This window comes from Excalfactoria chinensis, chromosome 5 (genome assembly GCF_039878825.1).
Source record: "Excalfactoria chinensis isolate bCotChi1 chromosome 5, bCotChi1.hap2, whole genome shotgun sequence".
In the NCBI taxonomy this organism is placed as follows: Eukaryota; Metazoa; Chordata; class Aves; order Galliformes; family Phasianidae; genus Excalfactoria; species Excalfactoria chinensis.
The window spans coordinates 32301142-32319549 of record NC_092829.1 but is presented as its reverse complement, the minus strand read 5'-3'; the positions used below and the strand labels follow the sequence as shown (position 1 = coordinate 32319549).

General features: G+C 40.8%; 2 protein-coding genes across 7 annotated transcripts in view; one reads left to right on the top strand and one right to left on the bottom strand.

Moving 5' to 3' along the window:
- The window catches only part of STARD9 (StAR related lipid transfer domain containing 9), an 89789-nt gene extending 84449 nt beyond the window's left edge, over window positions 1-5340 (top strand). For 3 of the 5 annotated variants that reach the window (XM_072338996.1, XM_072338999.1, XM_072339000.1), the window contains 7 exons: window positions 482-587; window positions 1176-1318; window positions 1900-1964; window positions 2052-2257; window positions 2665-2744; window positions 3083-3241; window positions 4196-5340. In XM_072338996.1, coding sequence (XP_072195097.1) covers window positions 482-587; window positions 1176-1318; window positions 1900-1964; window positions 2052-2257; window positions 2665-2744; window positions 3083-3241; window positions 4196-4297 — 861 coding nt within the window. In that variant the 3' untranslated portion in view covers window positions 4298-5340. Of the gene's footprint in view, window positions 1-481; window positions 588-1068; window positions 1319-1899; window positions 1965-2051; window positions 2258-2664; window positions 2745-3082; window positions 3242-4195 lie in introns of those variants that run through there. The other 2 variants (XM_072338997.1, XM_072338998.1) reach the window with 2 other exon arrangements.
- Window positions 5341-7904: 2564 nt separating this feature from the next.
- CDAN1 (codanin 1) overlaps window positions 7905-18408 on the bottom strand; it is a 28556-nt gene continuing 18052 nt past the window's right edge. Inside the window, exons 17-30 of one of the 2 annotated variants that reach the window (XM_072339002.1) lie at window positions 18310-18364; window positions 17207-17340; window positions 16431-16534; window positions 14865-15014; window positions 14360-14423; window positions 13811-13889; window positions 12665-12822; window positions 12406-12513; window positions 11957-12020; window positions 10699-10901; window positions 9912-10019; window positions 9263-9365; window positions 8825-8951; window positions 7905-8510 (exon numbers count right to left, since the gene is read on the bottom strand). In XM_072339002.1, coding sequence (XP_072195103.1) covers window positions 8848-8951; window positions 9263-9365; window positions 9912-10019; window positions 10699-10901; window positions 11957-12020; window positions 12406-12513; window positions 12665-12822; window positions 13811-13889; window positions 14360-14423; window positions 14865-15014; window positions 16431-16534; window positions 17207-17340; window positions 18310-18364 — 1434 coding nt within the window. In that variant the 3' untranslated portion in view covers window positions 7905-8510; window positions 8825-8847. Of the gene's footprint in view, window positions 8952-9262; window positions 9366-9911; window positions 10020-10698; window positions 10902-11956; window positions 12021-12405; window positions 12514-12664; window positions 12823-13810; window positions 13890-14359; window positions 14424-14864; window positions 15015-16430; window positions 16535-17206; window positions 17341-18309; window positions 18365-18408 lie in introns of both variants that reach the window. The other variant, XM_072339001.1, reaches the window with a different exon arrangement.

Genomic DNA, 18408 nt, shown 5'->3' with positions numbered 1-18408 from the left:
AGGTTGCATGGGGGAGAAGGGAGTATTAACATGTACTGCAAAGGACAGTGATAATTTCATTTTTCTGATTTCTTTTTTATTATTTTTTAACTTGTAAGTAAAAGCCAATATGTTACTACTGACAGCAATGCTACTGTCTGTCACATTTTAGCAATAAGGAATGTTTTTTTTTTATGATAAGCCAGAATCTACTATTTGCAGTGTGCCTTCTTCATGGAAGAGAGATACACGTGTGGACTTGAAACTTACTTTAAATTGCTTTTTGGAGTGTGTGTCTATGCTAGTTTGTCGTACTTGGTCTGCTGAACTTCCTGAGTCAAGCTACCATTTTATAACCAGCTGAAAAGCAAAGGAATTAACCTATCATGAAGTCAAGCTTCCAGTTTTGTAAAGACAGCTTGGATATTCCTCTTGATACTGTAACAATTAATTCTTCTTGGTTCAAGCCAAAAGTCCCCAATTCTGTTCTTTCCTAAACCAGTTTTCTTCTGGAAGCGCGTTGCTTTCAAGAGACACACGAGGTCGTTCAGCTGTTAGAAACAGTCAGCTTTTTATGATAGAACAGCTACAAAAGGATTCAGCACTGGGTAAGTAAAGCGTATGTCCATCTGCTTATTTTTGTGTTGTTTACCAAAACCTAATGAGGTTTCTTATTTATGCAAATCCCAATCTCACTTGATTCTAAGTATTTATTTTGAAGCTGTCTTACCAGTACATGAATTCAGAAAAATATATTATCAACCAGTAGCTAAAGCTTGGAAAAGTAATTGGCAGTTTAGTTCCTCTTAAGTAAGTTGGTCTTTTGATGTTATTGCGTTTTTGGAGAGGCTGTAAGGAGGAGAATGTCCTGAATGAACCAAAGATGCACGGGGCTAAGACTGCAAAGAGTATAGGATTGTACATTCAAGTTGTTATTTGTATTCCCAGAGTCATGTTTCATATTCTTCTTTAGGTTATTAGCTTACGTCATTAATAATGTTTAAACTTGAGTAATGCAAAATGTAACTGCAGCGTAATTACCAATATGTGGGCTGTCCAGACAAAGGATGCTAACAGTCCTTTTTTCAGGAGAGCTGAAGTCCCTCTAACTAACTGCTCAATGCTGCATCTTCTGCACCACTTCAATGATCATTTTCCTTTTTATTACTGTCCTACAACAATTTTGTCTCCCCCAGAAGACAGCGGAATTGAGCCACCACTTCCTTCAGACAGCATCAGTTGTAGGTTCACTCATGGATTAACTATTTCAGTAAGCTCCTCGTCAACACAAGGATACCAAGATTTATCCAAACATATCTTGGCTAATGCTACCACCGAGGTAAGTAAGCAGAGTTTTTGCTTATTCCTTTACCTTCTGAAGGATATTGTTCTGAAAGCTTGTGAGACAAACCTTATTCTTCTGCACTCCTAGTAGATAATGAGCACTGGGTATAGCAGGATATGCTGAGCAATTGTAAATAGTGGGAGGAAACAGGCTGTAGCAGTGGAGCACAGGAGGGACTGCTGCATGTGAGCCAAAATATTCAAGTGAAGCTGGTGCTAATGTTGAACACTTCTAGCTCCTAAAGGCTTGTACAGTGCAGGCATTATATACCTGTATGCCTGTGTAGCCAGAAGGAGAGCATGCAAACTTCAGATCAGATAGGATCACTTGCCTCGGAGATGAATGCTTCCCCCAGTGCCATTTTCTCACTGAGGCCTACACTACAGTGCAGGCTGGACTTATCAGTCTGACTGTTAATACTCCCAGAGTATTACTAGCACAAGGAAACTAAATATTTGTTGTAAAGCCCACTGAATAGCTTGAGTGGAAGACAGTGTACCAGCACACAGAAGCTGAGCATAATTTACAATTTAAACATCTTCCACTTACACGTACATTTGTCATTGTTTTCTAAGGTAATGGCAGCATGCTCTCATAACCTGAGGAACCTCTACACCTGCCAAGCAGCAGCTGGCTGGAAGTAAGTTTATGTCAGGACTTTATAATGGGACATCTTCAATGCAGTTGACCATCTTTTGTGCCAATACCTTCCATTTGTCTTTGACAGATACCAGTGTACAGAAAAAGAAGTGCTGGTTTACTACAAAGTCTTCCCTTCAGCAACAAAACATGGATTTTTGGGAGCAGGAGTTATAGAAAGACCTCTTGCATATGTGTGGGGACTAGTGAGAGACCTGGGCAAAAGGCATCTGTATGACAGATCCATCAATACAGCCCGAATACACAGGAAGATAACCAGTCACATTCAGCTGGGTGAGTACCATCAGTGACTGACCAGAACTATCATTATGGACTTTTCAGCTCAGATCATCCAGAAGGAAATGTACAGTCATCTTATTTCTTCGAGCTTGAATAATCAGTTTCATTATTTAGTGCAGGAACTTCCATTTTGCAAGATTTTTTCAAAGTACAGCTATTATTAATCATATGCTGCATCACTGTAAGATACAGGTACTTCAGAAAAGTATCATCTTAATTACAGCATCTTAATATTAGCAACTTCATGTTATCTAGAACTTTACTCTTAGCTGCAATAAGTTCAAATAAGACTTCTTTGTATGTTTGAAGGATGGGGGGAAGAAACTGTGACACATTAAAGTTGTCAAAGCCTAATTAATTCCCCCCTTCTTTGTTGTTGGTTTTGGATACTTTTTCTGCAGTGTATTTAGTGACTGATACCTCCCTGTGTTACCTACAGCAGCCACGGGATTTCTGCTGTATTACTGTAGAAGCCAAAGAGGTAAGTGCATGTTTTCTCTAAGACAGAGGAGACTGATTTGCCTGAAGTTACTGTTCAAGAGCTGAAGAAGGGGAAGGTTATGCTCATAGTTAAAGAGAAAACTGTAATAGGAAGAAAAGCTATGCTCATTTGACAGAAATTAATTATGTATTAAATCCAGTGGCATCTGACAGTTGTTACTGCCTAATGGTGCTTGGTTCACAACTGTTACAGCATATTCTGGTTACACACACACAAAAAAGAGCTTATTTAGTGAGAAATATGCGTCTGGTAAACAAAAACAATACTGCATGCATAAAAAAACTGAAATTCTCTTCTTTACACTTTCTTTCATGCAGAAGAACTTGTCTATCTTGGCTATTCAGTCTGTGTATGATGCATCCATGCCTCACCCTTGTAAAGACGTGGTGAGAGGGGAAATTTTGCCCAGCGCATGGATCCTAGAGCCTGATGTGGTGAACGGGAGAGATATCACCAGAGTTATCTACATGGCACAGGTAAGACCTTTTGTTACTGTACATCATGTTCAATAACAATCTAATTAGGATTCTGCTTTTATGTACGTGATCCCAAGTTTTTACACCATGTGAATCTGCTCCCTTGGACACCGAGTCTCTCTTCTGTAAATGTTTAATCACAGTATTTGTACATTCAGCTTTTGCATAGTGAAGCAGTATGTGATACGTTCAGTGTTAAGGACTGGAGAATCTTACTTGCATTTCTTCTGTCTTGTTAGAGACAGAGAAGTCCACCTCTGCTAACATGTATGGAAATGTGTATTGTTAACTTTCTTCAACAGAAGTAATTAATTATTTGTATTTAAATTTAAATACAAAAGAGAAGATAAGGATTCTAGTTAAGAATGAGAAAATCTTGCCCTCCATTTGACTACAATCACATCTGAAGAAGCAGGCTGCCTTTAGGACAGTATATGCCGAGCACCTAAATACATCCAGAAAAGAATACTACCATAATGTATAGTTTTAGAAGGCAGCTAGTGACAATTAGCATTAGTCCTTTCCACTTATCCAAAAAACAAATTTTATATAGGTATTTAAAAAAATGAAACTAAATAGTAACAATTAGCATATACCTTTATAATGCATTTTAAAATTCTCAACACATTTTATGCATGTATTAGTGGAAGTGCAATATGTGTTTTCAGTAACAGCACACACACACCTGTGTTTTAAACTAGCAATATTTAAGCTCAAACCCAAAACCAATGTGTGTTGTACTTGCTGAAACTACTATCAAATATGCAAAGCCTTTCAAGTCTATGGAGTACTGGGAAGGAAGAGATCCAACCTGACACAGAAATTACAGGATTTGGCTGTAAACTGCTTTTGTACTTAATATATCATGTCCAGCACTACTGCTAGTTCAGGTTGGAGAAAGTGTTTGTTCAAAAATGGGTCATGCAACACATGCCTTTCTTCTACCTTGTACAGGTGGATCTGGGTGCCCCAGCTATCCCAGCACGGCTCCTGAGCTCCATCGCTAAGCGGCAGCCTTTGGTCATTGCTCGACTAGCACACTTCCTTGCCAGTTAGCATTGGTCAAGAAAACAGAATATTCAGCAGCATCTGAAAGGTTGCAAGGAGACACAAGCATCCATAAGGGTAATGTAAAATGGTTGCTCCTTACATCAGGCACAATCAGATCTCACTTGAGGAGCCTCATTGCTAACTCTGGACTAGTCACATGTATAGCTTGGAAAAAAATAACAAACATAACTTTAGCTATTGCTGCTTAGAAGAAACCCAGCAAGTTTTATGAGGAATTTATTTTCTGGAAACAGCTGTGAAAAACCTCTATGAGCAGGAAAAAGGGGTGCTGTCTCTATCAATAGCAGAGGAAGGGAATTCTCTGTACAATAGCCAGAATTCTACCATTTGGTTTCAATTTCTGAGCAACAATAAGGACTGACCTTCTCCCTTCAGGATAGTTTGAGCAGTGGTAAGAAAAATAGCAATGGAAGCAATGAAATGCACTAAAACCTGGAAATAGTATTCATGTGGCTTGAGACCTTTTACAAACTTTTGAGCAGAAATGCAAGGCCACTTCAGTCCTGTTGAGATAAATATCAAGTACAGAATTCCTCTAGCAGCACTGATAGAGTCTAGCTAAAAAAGCTAAAGCAGCATGACATCCATAACTCATCCCACCTAATAGACTTTTCTCATAGTTGGCTGACTGCTTACAGCCAGTACAGTACAAGGGATTTCCAACCACCACTACACTATGCAGCAACAGTGGAAACCACCAAACCTCAGGACACAGTTTTACTGCACTGCAGAATTAGGTGCTTTGAACTAGAGAAACCAAACTGACAGTTCTGAACAATAACTCATTAATAGGAAGTAGTACGGAGTAGTCAGCATGTTTCTAGAATTCGAATCCCACTCGTAAGAGTAGCTCCAGCACTTTTCCGTAATGGCTTTTTCTATCAGCCTGTCTCTACTTTTACCCAGAAGCATTAAGAGCTTAAAATCCAGTCTGGTCCCCCTTCTCATCATCATTTCTTTGTTCACAACACAAACAGCTGCCTCCATAGCAGTAAGCAGAGCATCTCCCCACTCAGTTACCTTGCTGCTGTTGAGCTCTGTCCAATGCTCATTCTGTCAGGCTTCAAGTGTTTGGTCACAGGTTCCTAAAATTAAACAAAACCACAACCAACTCAAGTATCTGAGTGACTTCATGTAGGTCTTCAGCACAACGGTAGAACAGAAACACCTAAACTAGCTTCTCTAAGCAATAAAGGCTGCTATAATATTGTTTCCTTAACTCAAAGAAGTCTACATTGTTCACATGGCTGTTGCATTTTATATTTGCCAAGGCCAAGTAAGGAACGCGTATTCAAGCACCCACCTTACCGGAGCCATCTCTGCTACTGGAACATGTGTAGGTACTTCAGGTCAGAGATGTTTTCCCAGCATACCACAAGCTCATTGCACCTCCCACCATAGCTTCAAGAGCCAAAAATCTATTTTTAACTCTATCTTTGCACAGATGTAAATTTGGCTCTCAGCTTCTACGTTACTTCCTATTATTAATATAGTAAGAAGTTTTAAATGAAGTGACGGTGTCTATTTTATATTAATATTTAAGAAAATAGCAGTTTTGAGGAGTAACAGCCCAAGGCTCCTCCCTGCCCACCTACAACAGGAAGAGTTATAAAACACATCACTTCTTATAAATTTGCTTTTTGTTTACCCAAGGTGGCTATGGTTACGTTACCCCTCAGTGTGTTACCATTCCCCTGGGGTGAGGTTCAGCCTTTCTGAGCAGCTTGCCAAGCTGCATCAGGGTATGCTTCACCTGCAGCACTGCACATGTTCCGCAGCCTCAGCAACTGCACCAAAAGGCAGATGTCCAGGTTTGCAGCCTGTCATATCTCTTTGGGGAGACAAAACAAAGAGGCTTGAGCAAGGTAATACATCAAAGCCCTAGAAAAAGTGAGCAGGAACTGCAGCAAGGTGTATTTATTGGCTGTCACCAGTGCTGCTTCCAGCAGGGATTGCAGGAGGAGATGAGCGGCCTTCAGACAGTCCATTAAAGATTTGCTCAGTGCTTTGCTTTTTTTCCCTTTTATTTTGGACACGGCACTAGAGTTAAAGCAGTTTTTGTAGGAAAAACATCTAGGGGGACTCCTGTGTCAATGAAACCAGTGCCTATGAAGGATAATGTCTTATTGTACAGTGCATCAGATGTTTATTTTTATATATACATAAGATTGGTTTTTCTATGTTTACAAATTAAGTTATTTATATATGCTTGTTTTGAAGCATTTTTATATGCTCTCAAAGCTAGTTTTTATTTTTATCAGTATTAATGTACTTTTTTTTTTTAAATACAATTGTCAATTGATACTAAAAAGCCTATTTATATGGATGTTTTCTTTTGCAAATATAACATTTTTTGGTACCTGTTAATGTATGGCAATGGTTTGTTGGGAAGGAAGAAATAAAACCTAGCAGACATCATCTATTTTGTTAAACTATAATGGGAAAAACCCAACTTCCTGTCAATTACTGCTGAGCAGTAGATGATCAGATCAAGCATCTCTACCATCTGCTGTTGCATCTCTGCTCTTAATCAAGATTGCTATTTTCATATCCACAATAAAATGTATTTTCTACACAAAAAAAAGAATGCCCTGTGGTATTTGCTAAAACAGCTGTCTGGAAATATACTTGCATTGAAGGAGGTGTTTGTTCTACTCAGTGAACACTTACCTGGATGAAGCCAAAAGGGTTAGCTTGTGATAGAAGACGAAGGTCTCCTACTTGCCCAGAGTACTGTATGCTTCGTTGCAAGGTTTGGCTGTAGAATCAGGTGCCTGGCTTCCCAAAGCCACCAAGGATAAATAAGGTGAAATACCTAGAAACTATGTAGATTAATGACATGACAATATAAGAAAACAGAATCAGAAGTGTTTCTTACCTGCTGGACAGCACTGAAGAACAGAGTGACTTCTGCCCAATGGGGCACAATTACGTTCTCTGGCAGTCATAAATTGGTCCTCAGGTTTGATCGCCTTTAAATAAATACCTCCAAGCATGTTGTATTACAGGAGGATAACTGAGGTAGGTTGAGTTCATAAAGACACCTGTGGCCACAGTATCTACGCAAATAGTTTTAGATACCCAAATAAATTCAGTTCCAGAGACTGAACACTTTTCCATCATCTCAGCTTCTCCCTCTATCTCCCCCAGTAAAGTAACAAAATAGCAGCGGTACTACAGCACAAGCAAAACAGCAGCATGTGGGACAGAAGTTACCATGTGTTCTCTGCACCACGCTTTGTGGCAAGGCACCTTTTTGTACTTTGTCCCAGTACAAAGAGGCTACATATCACCAGCTTGGACACAAAACAGGATATTTAATCATATTTATTATAACAAACAGCAACTTCAAGTGAGTTCTGCAGCAAAACGTCACACAATGCTCAGCCTCAGAGAGTAGGAATGAAACAGTACACTGTACTTCGCTTTTTCAATTCACATTACCCTGCTTTTACCATGCATACAGCACACCTACTTTTAAGGAACCTCTGACTCAGTCATGGCTTAAAATCCCTAAAATAAAAAAAAAATGAAAGGAGGGAAAAAAAAAAAAAAAAAAAAAAAGCACACAGATGGTGTGTGCCCTATCAAATAAAGAAAAGTCTCAATGGAGTTCAGATGCTGACCTTCCTCTCTGTGATTTCTCTATCATGTATTTCAACAGATGCCACAATTCTACCTAGTTAGTTCTGGTTGTGGCTTTTCCCCTCCACCTCAGCTGAGAATGCTACTTTTTTTCCACCTTATACAAGGGAAAGGTAAGTCAATCAGCAAGATAACCAGCTTCATTTTGTCCAAACATTGGTCTTAACACAATATTTGCTTTCTGACAAAGCTGTACTAATGGCAGACTCTTAGACAAAAGGAAAAAAAAAATCCTCTGAAAAGAAAAATTGTCCTGAGACATGTAATGAGCAGGTGATTTTCTGCTAACCCCCAGCAGTCCCAAGCACAAACTCCTGCTGAAGGAGACTGCCTGGTGGGTGAAAGGGAACTCGCACCCTGGCTTTACAATCTATCCACAAGAGCAGGAAGTGCCCGCTGCCCTCCACAAGAAGGATTCCTTTCATACCAGCTCTCCAGAGGGTGGCACTGCTTTTTTTTCCCCATTAAGTTTCTTGTCTGTTCTTCCAGTCTGCAGTTTGCTCGCTGAAGTATTTCCTGTCTGATAAAACTCAAACTCAAGGCAAGGAGGATTCTAAAAAACAAGGAATAGCAGCTACATACCATTTATGTTCACATACTATAAAAAGAGTCATAAAAATACTGCCATCATCTGTGTTAAGTAAAAAATATATTCAGGTATTTTCTTCCACATCTCAATTAAAAACTCCACTAACAAGTTCTGTCTCCATCTACATTCTTTAAGAATAACGTTGCACATGTTCTGGTGTATATATATTTAATGAGTTTTAACTTTCAAAATGAGTCTTAAAAACATTAAAATCAAATATTTGAAATTGAGCTCACAGTGAAAAATAAATACAGGCTCATCTTGTAGAACAGGTTTACCTTTTCCCTCTCCTGGCAAGAAATCACATTAAGTTCAGAGATGAGCCAGTCACCAGGAAGCAATCCCTCTGCTTCACAGAGCTACTTGTCCACTTGACTTGATCCCTGGTTTGACCACTGTCTGTTGCTGTACAGATACAAAAGAGTCTGTTAATGAGTCTAAAAAACAGCTGCTCTGAGCCATGATCAAGGTGCTTCAAGAACTTCTGACTTGGCAATCTATTTGCTGATGTGAATCCTTCAGCAGTCACCAGTGCAACACATCCGCGAACAGAAAGACCAGTTCTGGTTTTGCACATAGCGACTTCCTACATGTAGCATTTTCCCAGCAAGGACCTCACAATGCATTCAGAAACTCAAAGAATTCCATCTGCATCTTCGTTAATAACTTCTATCCTCAAAGAGCCCATCTCCACTAACTTTGTGCTGTCACGGTACCTAGAGATTGCCTGGTCAGGTCACAAGGGTTACTCCTGGGCTCTTCTACGAGATGTTCCGATAGAAATAAACCAGATATGCTTTCCAGAGCTTTTAAGAAATCCTGCAACAGACAGATACATACCAGAGAGTCTTTATTAACAAGTATCAATCCCCCATATGCAAGCATCACCATCCATGAAATAGGAGCTACTTTGCAGCACAGGCCTCAGGCTCTTCCCTGCATTTTGCCCATCTCTGGAATACTCTGACTCCTCTCCCATTCTGAATGCGAGAGGCAAAGAGATCTGAAGGTGAGTGGTCAGCTAGATCCCTACCTGATAGGTCACTTTCAGCCAGGGCACTGCAAATGCATACAGGATGGAGTAAGAGATGGTAACTGAGCTAGTCTCCAACTTGAATTACAGTTTTCTCAGAAACGATCCCACTGCATGGGACAATCTGGATTCACTCAGGTGCAGATTTGAGCCAAAGCACTAGTTACAGTAACAAGTTATTATTAAACAACCCCCTTGCTGTATTAAGCAGGAAATACAAGTAGGGCACTGTTATGGATCACCTCTACAGGAAACTGAACTACAAGGATTTACCGCTCTGTAGCTTTACTTTTTGTTTCCCCTGTTACTTGCACACACGCTTGGTTACTTACTGAGGGCCAAGGGAGCTCTTCAAGGCTACGCAAGCAACTCTCTATTTCACTGGTTTTCATTAGGTCACATTCTACAAGGCCACGAAGGATGAAATGGAACAAATCCCACTGCAGCAAAGAACAAAAAGATAACATCTCAAAAATAAGTGCGTTTTGTGCTGGCTTCCTCATCTCCATACAGTACATGAGTTGCCCCTTTGGATCAGAACATGGAGAAAAGGAGACAGCAAAGAGCAACATCCAAAACGAATAAACAAAATTACTTCAGTTCATACACTGTATTCTACCATAACCTTTTCAAAACCAAACTAAAAATTTCTGGTTCTCAGTTCCAAAGCACAACGCGTATTTAATTCCTGTGTGTTCCAAACAGCACATAAAACGTTCATCTTCCCAAATAAGCTGGTTTCAGCCTGCAACTAAGCAGGGTAATTTTCAGCTTGCTAGCTGGGGATCTTGTAACACTCACACGTGTACAAAAATGAAAGCTGAAAGAAGACACAAAGGTGACCAATTGCACTGTCACGCGTGTTCAGTCCTAATAATCTCCTGGACCCGAGTGACCATTTTATCACTTGCTCCCAAACTAAGCTGTGCCTTCCCAACAGCCCCCACTGACAACTGTGCAGCCCATTTTTCTCCCCCTCTAAACCTGTGAATGAAGCCTCACGCTGCCAGCCTCGCTCCCACAAGCGATCAGATCACTCTGCAAGTGAGATAACTCCCATACGAATACATCAGAATAGAGTAGGTAACTGGCAGCTCCTCAGAGGTGAAAAAACCCTACCTCTTGCTGCTTTGCTTCTGCAAGATAGCCAATGTTCTTCCTGCTGAACATCAGCTGCACAGGAACAGGTGTCCCAAAGTCCTCCTTCCAGACAGAAAGCAGCAGTTTCAGAAGGTCACACGTGGGATTATTCTTCACTCGGAGCCTTTCGGAGCTCTTCTCTGGGGGCTTGATCCCATGACTGAGAGGAACATGACCTGAAACTGTAAGAAAAGGAGAGAAGATGAGCTTCTGCACCTGTGTGTTTTCTTTCTACATCCATCAGCCCAGACGAATAGCATATTTTGAATAGCTGATAACTAAGCAACCACTGAAGTAAAAAAACCTCTTCAGCATAAACCACTGAGCCTAAGGGGACTAGAGTCTGAAACATGCAAAAGCATGAGCTCTGAAGCTACACTAAGAAGCATTACATGTGAATTCACTTATATTTCTTTAAGATATGGAAGTTAGTTGGCATAAAGTTCCAAGTCTTGAAAGGTGACTGAAAAAACACTGAAACAGCTTTTAATAAAATAGGAACTAGGTGTTCTTCCAAAGAAAAGAGAGTAACAGAGGAAAACACCATTTAAATCCAGGAAAGATTAAGCAGTTGTACATTGCTTTGACTATAGGCAGAGTTTACATAAGCAAAAGTAAAGTGCTACAATATTTAACTGCAGCTAGACAAACACAGAGGGGACAGTATCAGGTCTTTCTTGGAACAGCCTAACGGAAATGGGCAGATTTCCATTGCTATCCCGCAAAGTGACATCTTGGTCCATGTCTGAATATTGTGAAAAGTGAACTGTGTATGGGGGGGGGGGAAGGGGAATAAAAGGCAACACACCTACAGAACTCACAATACACAGTAAATAAGTTACTCCCATTCTCTCAAAAAAAGAGCCATGAAAATATAATTGAAGGGAATAAAGTTTTTGCTTTTAGGTGGGAAAAAAAGCCCCCATAATTTTCAGGAGTAGAAAAACTGAAACATTTAAACAAAGCACATTTAAATAAAGATCTCAATAAAATGAAAACCAAGATAAGAATGGTGAATAAGAGCACCAGATACAAAGGACAGTTAGTAACCTTTACAGAAGATGTAAGGAAATAAGAACGATCATCCAAATTTGATAGAAAAAAAGCCCACAGACTCAATGGCACCAAGAGAACCAAAGACCAACGTGCTCTAAATAGCGAAATCTCTGAAGCCAAGGATTCAAGAGAATGTTAATAACACATTTTAGCCTTAAACAGCTTTTCATGACTGACTTACCCAGCAAAGAAGCCAACTCAACTGTGCATTTTGCCAGCTGCTGTTCTGATGTGGGACACATGAACTGGAAAACACAGAAAAAGTTGCATCTTTGTCCCCACACTGCAAACCAGACAAAAAAGGACTTCACATGGGATTAAAATATCAGGGGATAAAAGCATCAGAGAATAGCAAGCGGTTTACAGCAGGAAACACAGAGCTGCAATCAGGAGACCAATCAAGACTGAAAGACAAGATCCTGGAGGACGAAGAAGTCTGCAAATGCAAGTCATAAGTAACAAGCACATCCAGAGACTAACAAATGCAATACAGCTGTGTCAACTTTGCAAACTTGAATTTAATGTTCTCTGTCTGAACTCAACTGTGAGACAAGGCAAATGGGCATGAAGATGGCTCAAAGCAGTCCAATGCTTTCACTGTTACCACTTCTGCTGCTTTTTAACTTTTACCTTTCTGCACCTAAGCGTCTGACTCAGTCTTCCCAGCAAGCACTCCAGCCAGCCGGGGTCAATCACTTCCCCTTCATCCCGTGGGCCCACAGCGACACAAAGCACATCCTTGATGAAAAAGACAACAGAGATTCAGCTGCTAATATTCTGCACTTCCCACAAACAGATCTTTGGCCCTATGACAGAGGAGTGCTTTTCAAACAGAGAGGTGAAAAATAAAAGGGAATAAGGGAAAGCCAGGAAGCCAGGAAGTGTGTACCTTAATTTCATTGATTATTTGAGAGGGAAATGGTGCACGGTGCAGACAGCCCGGAGAGCAGTCCCTTCTCAGCTCCTGAGCATCCTCATTGGGCAAGGGAAGTCCTGGGACTTTCAGCATTTTGTTGAACGTTGCCTTCACTTCTCTTTTAATCAGTGCTACAAAGGAAAAAAAAAAAGAAATATAACCCATCGACCTCCACTTTTCTCTCATTTTCTCTCCAGGGAGGCAGACAACCTGTTTCCAAATGGTACCCATATCTGTCTCCCACTCTGAGAGCCACTGCTAGCGAGGAAAGGACTTCACACTTTTTCATACCCTCCTGACTCTGAGCTCTCACTGTATTAATGGCCAGAGGCACAAGCGAGGAGCTGCCCATTACCACCAGATATCACTGGGAACCTATCTCATTTTTCATCAGAAGTGCTTCAGTAGCTGTAATGAACAAAGTAGCTGAGCCAGGAAGCATTACCAAAGAAGAAAGCTGAATCAGCATGACCACACCAATTCAACCACTGTGCCCAAGAAAGACATATGTTTTGTACCAAAATACATTTTGACCAGCATCCAAAACACTAATCTCCTGCTGCTGCAAATGGCACTGGATTGTCTTCCCCAGATTCTTGGCAGCATCTCCTGAAACAGTGGATTTTGAAGAGCTACCAGGGCACTATTACAGATTAAAAGGATTACACTTGCCTTCAGCCTGCTGAAAACGTGCACAGTCAAAGATGTGTTTGTTATACATAAGTTTTCAGAAGTTCTCTATACATATGGACCATAAGGTGGTTTGACAGCTGTCTGTATCCTACATTTGAAATGCTATGACAAACAGCCTGGATGATATTTTCAGGAGCATTCATCCTTACCATCCTAACAATCTCCATAACTAAAAGTCACTCACAGGGGCCAAGACTGAAAAGTCTCTGAAGATTTGCAGAGCTAGAAATCACTCCTCTTATTACTAAAGAAGGAGGGACAGAGCAACTGCATGCTTCCCACTAAAAGAAAAGGGAGCACGCTTCCTGCCTGCCCCTCCTCTTACATTTAAGTACTTCATAACACCAGAATAAACTTCAAAAACTTCAACCCCTTGATCTCAGAAAAATAGTAGACAGGTTAGAAGTTCAGAGTGAGGAAGCTCACCTGCAATGTTGGCAGAAAGCCAGCCACAGGCCTTCTCAGTAGCCAGCTCCACTGCAATGTCTTCTGCACTACTCAAAACCTTCGCAGGGAGGAGGTGATAGGAAGCTTAATACCACAACACTAACAGTCAGTGGAAAAATCAGAAAAAAACTCCAGAGAGATCCAGCTTAATAAGGACATGCAACATTTAAATAGAACACCACCATTTCTAGACAAACCACTGACACTGAACAACAGAACAAACCCTACTGACCCCATACAAAGATTATCAATTATTTGTGAAGTTGCTTTTAAAATCAGAAGCCTTATTCTTGCAAGATATACATGATTTATCTACAACTCTAGTCACAGCAGTTAGCTAATGGCTAGAGTATCACTTTAGTGAAATATCCAGGCACAGCCTGAAGGAGGTGGCTCTCCTTAGCTATCAGGTACATCAGTAAATTCTATTGTCCTAAGCTGTTAAGGGGTAAGCACGGCAGCAACAGAATAAAACCTAATACAGACTCAGAGTCAAGGCCTATAATGAGTCTTTGTGAAAATACGTACTGCTGCAGATGTTTCTTCCGGCAATAAGACCCTTACTGCCTCAGGACCTTTCTTCTTGCAAAATCTGCAAGAAAATAACATGTCTCTGTATTACGGAAACTTCCTAAACAACAGTTAGATGTTCATTACTGCAGGAACTTTCACATGCCCTCCTACAGTCAAAATTAGCTGGAAGACTGCAGAGAAATAATCCAAGCTAACAGGATCAGATAAGGAAAGAATTATAAGCCCCCAAGCTGCAATATTCAGTTTTCCAAGGAAGAGAAATACAACAACTGCAGTAAATGCCAGTTTGGAGCTGGATGCAGAGGGACAAACAGAACCTTGATTCCTTCCTACAAATATAGTGTTAACTGGCCAGAGGTCAGCAGCAGTCACCCTAAGAAGAGCAGAGGTCAGGGTCTATAATTTCCAGAACCCAAGCAAGACAGGCCAAGCTAGATTAGAGTTACAGATTCCACAATAAGAAGGGAAGGCACAGGTTTAAATAACTTTTCCTCCTTACTCTCTGCCTTTGATAAGTGCCTGGGCTCCTTCATCATACAGATGACTGCACACCTCTTCGAGCAGCTTATCATGATTAGCATCCTCCTCCTTCACTTTATCCTGCAACATGACTTCAGCCCTTTGAACCAGCTCCGCTACCAGCGTCGCCCTGTGAAAATACAATATAAAACAATTCAGACATATTGAAATCAGTAAAAGGAACAATGCATGCTAACTGTAATCAGTTCTTTCCTTCATTTCAGGACACCTCTCTCAGGCAGAAATGCAACTAGCTACTCTAATAAAACAGCATTAATCACACTATTTCTTTGGGTTTTTTTGATAGCAAAAAGGTAAGGAAGAAAGCAGCAAGTAGGGATACCAGAATAGTACTAACACTCCAGAGTCAGAAATTCTAGTTTTAACAGAAATAAATGGTTACTCTGTAACTTTTCTGGCACCGATACTTCTACACTCTCAATGAGCTGTGGTCAGAAATGCAAAGATGTCGACAGCAGCACAGTACAATCAGTGCTCCTCACAGATTGATACTGATTGAAGCTTAATGTCTTCAAGTTGAACAACCGGACAGAGTAAATCCTCAGCAAGTTTATGAAGGGTACATGAGGAGCCAGGGCTGCCCCTCAGGATAAGGTGAAGAAATGGTCTGACAGTGGGGTAGTGATTCTGTACTGGGTGTAAGGGCCAAGGTCTATCAGCTAGGAATGGCTCTGCAGATAAGGATCCCAGCAGACAGGCTGTACCAAAGAAGAGTGGCCTCTTACTGGCTTCAGGTCACCAAGAGTGCAAACAGCAAGGCAAGGAGAAGTTACTGCTCCCCTCATCACTGTAATGCTGCACTTGGACCACTAACACAGCTGGGATGCTGGAGCACATCACCTACAAGGAGAGACTAGAGGAGTCTGGCTCATTTAGCTTAGAGAAGGTGAAGTGGGAGGAAAGGGTCATAGAGAACACAGAGCAAGACTTCCAGGAAATGTACAGCAAACGTATTAAAGGCAAGATGCATAAGCTACAATAGAAGAAATTCTGATATGACATAAGGAAACATTTTTCACAAATACTGGTAAAATTATGCATTGAAATAAGATGCTAAGAGGCTGCTGAATCTCTGCCCTAGAGGCTTTTACACCTCAACTGGACAAGGTGCCAAGCAATCTGACCTAACTCTGTAAGGGGCCCTGCTTTGAGCCTATAGTTGGATGAGATGACCTCCAACTTCCAGTTCCTTCCAACCTATATTTTTCTGTAATTAGCATGAATGTTCTGAAACAGATACTAAATCTCAAAATGCTACTCCATGTTTACATTCCAAGTGCTCCACAATCACACAATCCTTCTCTTTGCATCCCATCACAAATCCCCCGTGAAGGAAATCTTATGTCACTGAACATAATGTCATAGCCTAATGCAGCCTTAGTGTTCTGCTATACAGCAATGCTCTGAGGGAAGTTTTCTTTCCCTCATTCCTCCTCCTCTGCACACACAATTTTAAAGGATCATCTCTTTGCCTCATTAGTATGATGTTGTTTCTTATATCACAGAACACATCACCAGCACTTACTTGATGTGTTTAACACAGTTGGATCCCACTCTCTCTGCCACAAACTCAACTGTTCTCCGCAGAGAGGGAGGCTGGTTGTGGAAGAAGGCCTGTTCCAGCTCTACCTGTTCAAAAGAAAAGCACTACAATTGATTAGAGCACTCCACCCACAACCTCCTTTCCTCATCACAGGAGCAGACAGAACTTCCATAAGTAACCATACTACAAGGCACATAATTTGCCTACACTTGAGTATTCTGCTCCAGCAATACTTGGTGCTCCTGTAAACTACACGTTCCTCATTTCCTTGAAACCACTTAACTGAAAGCTCACGATTAGTGTTTATGAAGCTACAAAAGCAAATTATCATTAAAGAGAAGAATGGGAAAACTCTGACAGCAGCTGCTAATGGTAAATTACCACACAGGGCTTGTTACTGGAAACAAAGAAACCTCTCTTTTAATGCCTGGTAATTAATCCTGTGTGCTCCTACACTCTACAGAAAACAAGACTACAACCTAACTAAAAGCAGTTGATGAGAAACGTGGCAACATTTTATGCTAAAGAGATAGTTATTCCAAGAATGCTTACTAAACTTCTCCACATTTCAACATCCATGTGGTTTCCCAGCCAGGTGATTTATACAGAATAACTAAAGATACCTGACAGTCAAACACAACATTCCTTGCTGTCTAGGCCCATGCTTTTCTTCCCCTAACACTGGGATACCACTGTGTATCCTACTGTTGTACAGGGAATTCCTTCTGCTCTGCTTCCACTTGTGACTCCCAGATTACCTGCAGCTTCCGTTGTGTAATGGAAGTCTTTGGTGCCAAGGTCTCTGCAGCTGTGGGAGTGATTTTCCTCATAAAGCCACCATTTTTTACTCCACTACCAGCCACAAAAGAGGCAAGTAGTTTCCGCAGCTCTCCTATACAAAGAGACATGCAAAAGCAGTCATCATCCCATAAGCAAGGGAACAAATCAAAAACTCAGAGAAATTCACACTGTCAGTCTTGTTTCCAGAGCGGATTCTTTCAGCTTCTGTGAAAGCTGAAATTTCAGAAGAGCAGAAACAGAGAGGCAATCCACCTATCTTTCAAAAATCAAACTGGCAGGGCAGAGTAAAGCAGGCTCCAAAGGTAAAACAGGATCCCACAAAGTTCTCTAGCATGTACGGACTTGTTCAGAAGGATTAGAAGAAGCCATTTCTATGAAACCCTTTTTAGTACAGTAAGCAGAAACCATAACAAAATCTACATGGAGAACAAGACAAGAAAGATTACAAAAGAAATCCAACACAGAAGAAAACCACAGGGGGAAAGCTCAAAGAGCTTTTCAAATTCTAGGTTTCATGATGCAGGAACACCAGGATTATCAGTTTTCCTATCAGCCAAGTCCCAAGAAGCAGAGGACCATCCCATCATCTGGCATTCCGTTCTCTATACAAAAGGACTTCATCAATAGCAATAAGATTCCAAGAAAAAGATGCCTGAGACAGCAACCTGATAAAGCAGCAGGACTCAAAAGAATTCCTTCCCTCTGCCTAATAACAGAAACACACCCAAAGTTCAAGATACTTCTCACAGTATAAGTGCCTATACCTAGGATGCAAAAGTTGCATACTTACTCATTACTGCGTTTCTTTTCAGTTTGTAAAGGACAAGCTCTTCTTTTCCTCTGCATTCAGACTCTGTATAACTGCCCTGACTGTGTAGCCTCCCTCCCCTAGAGTCATCAAATAACTATTCTCAGCTGCAGGTGTTTCCAACAGATTTTTAAATAAAGGTTCACTTACACACAGCTGAGACCCAAAGCTGTGAGGAGGGTTAGAAAAAAGACAATCCAAGGACTCACAGGACTAAAGAATGCTAAGACAAAAAGAAAATAAAATACTTACCAAGATAGGGGCAGCAGGTATAAAGTAACTGCTGATCCACCAAGGGCACGGAGTCCTGGTGAGAGAACAAAAGAAAAGCTGAAGCAACACAGCAAGAAA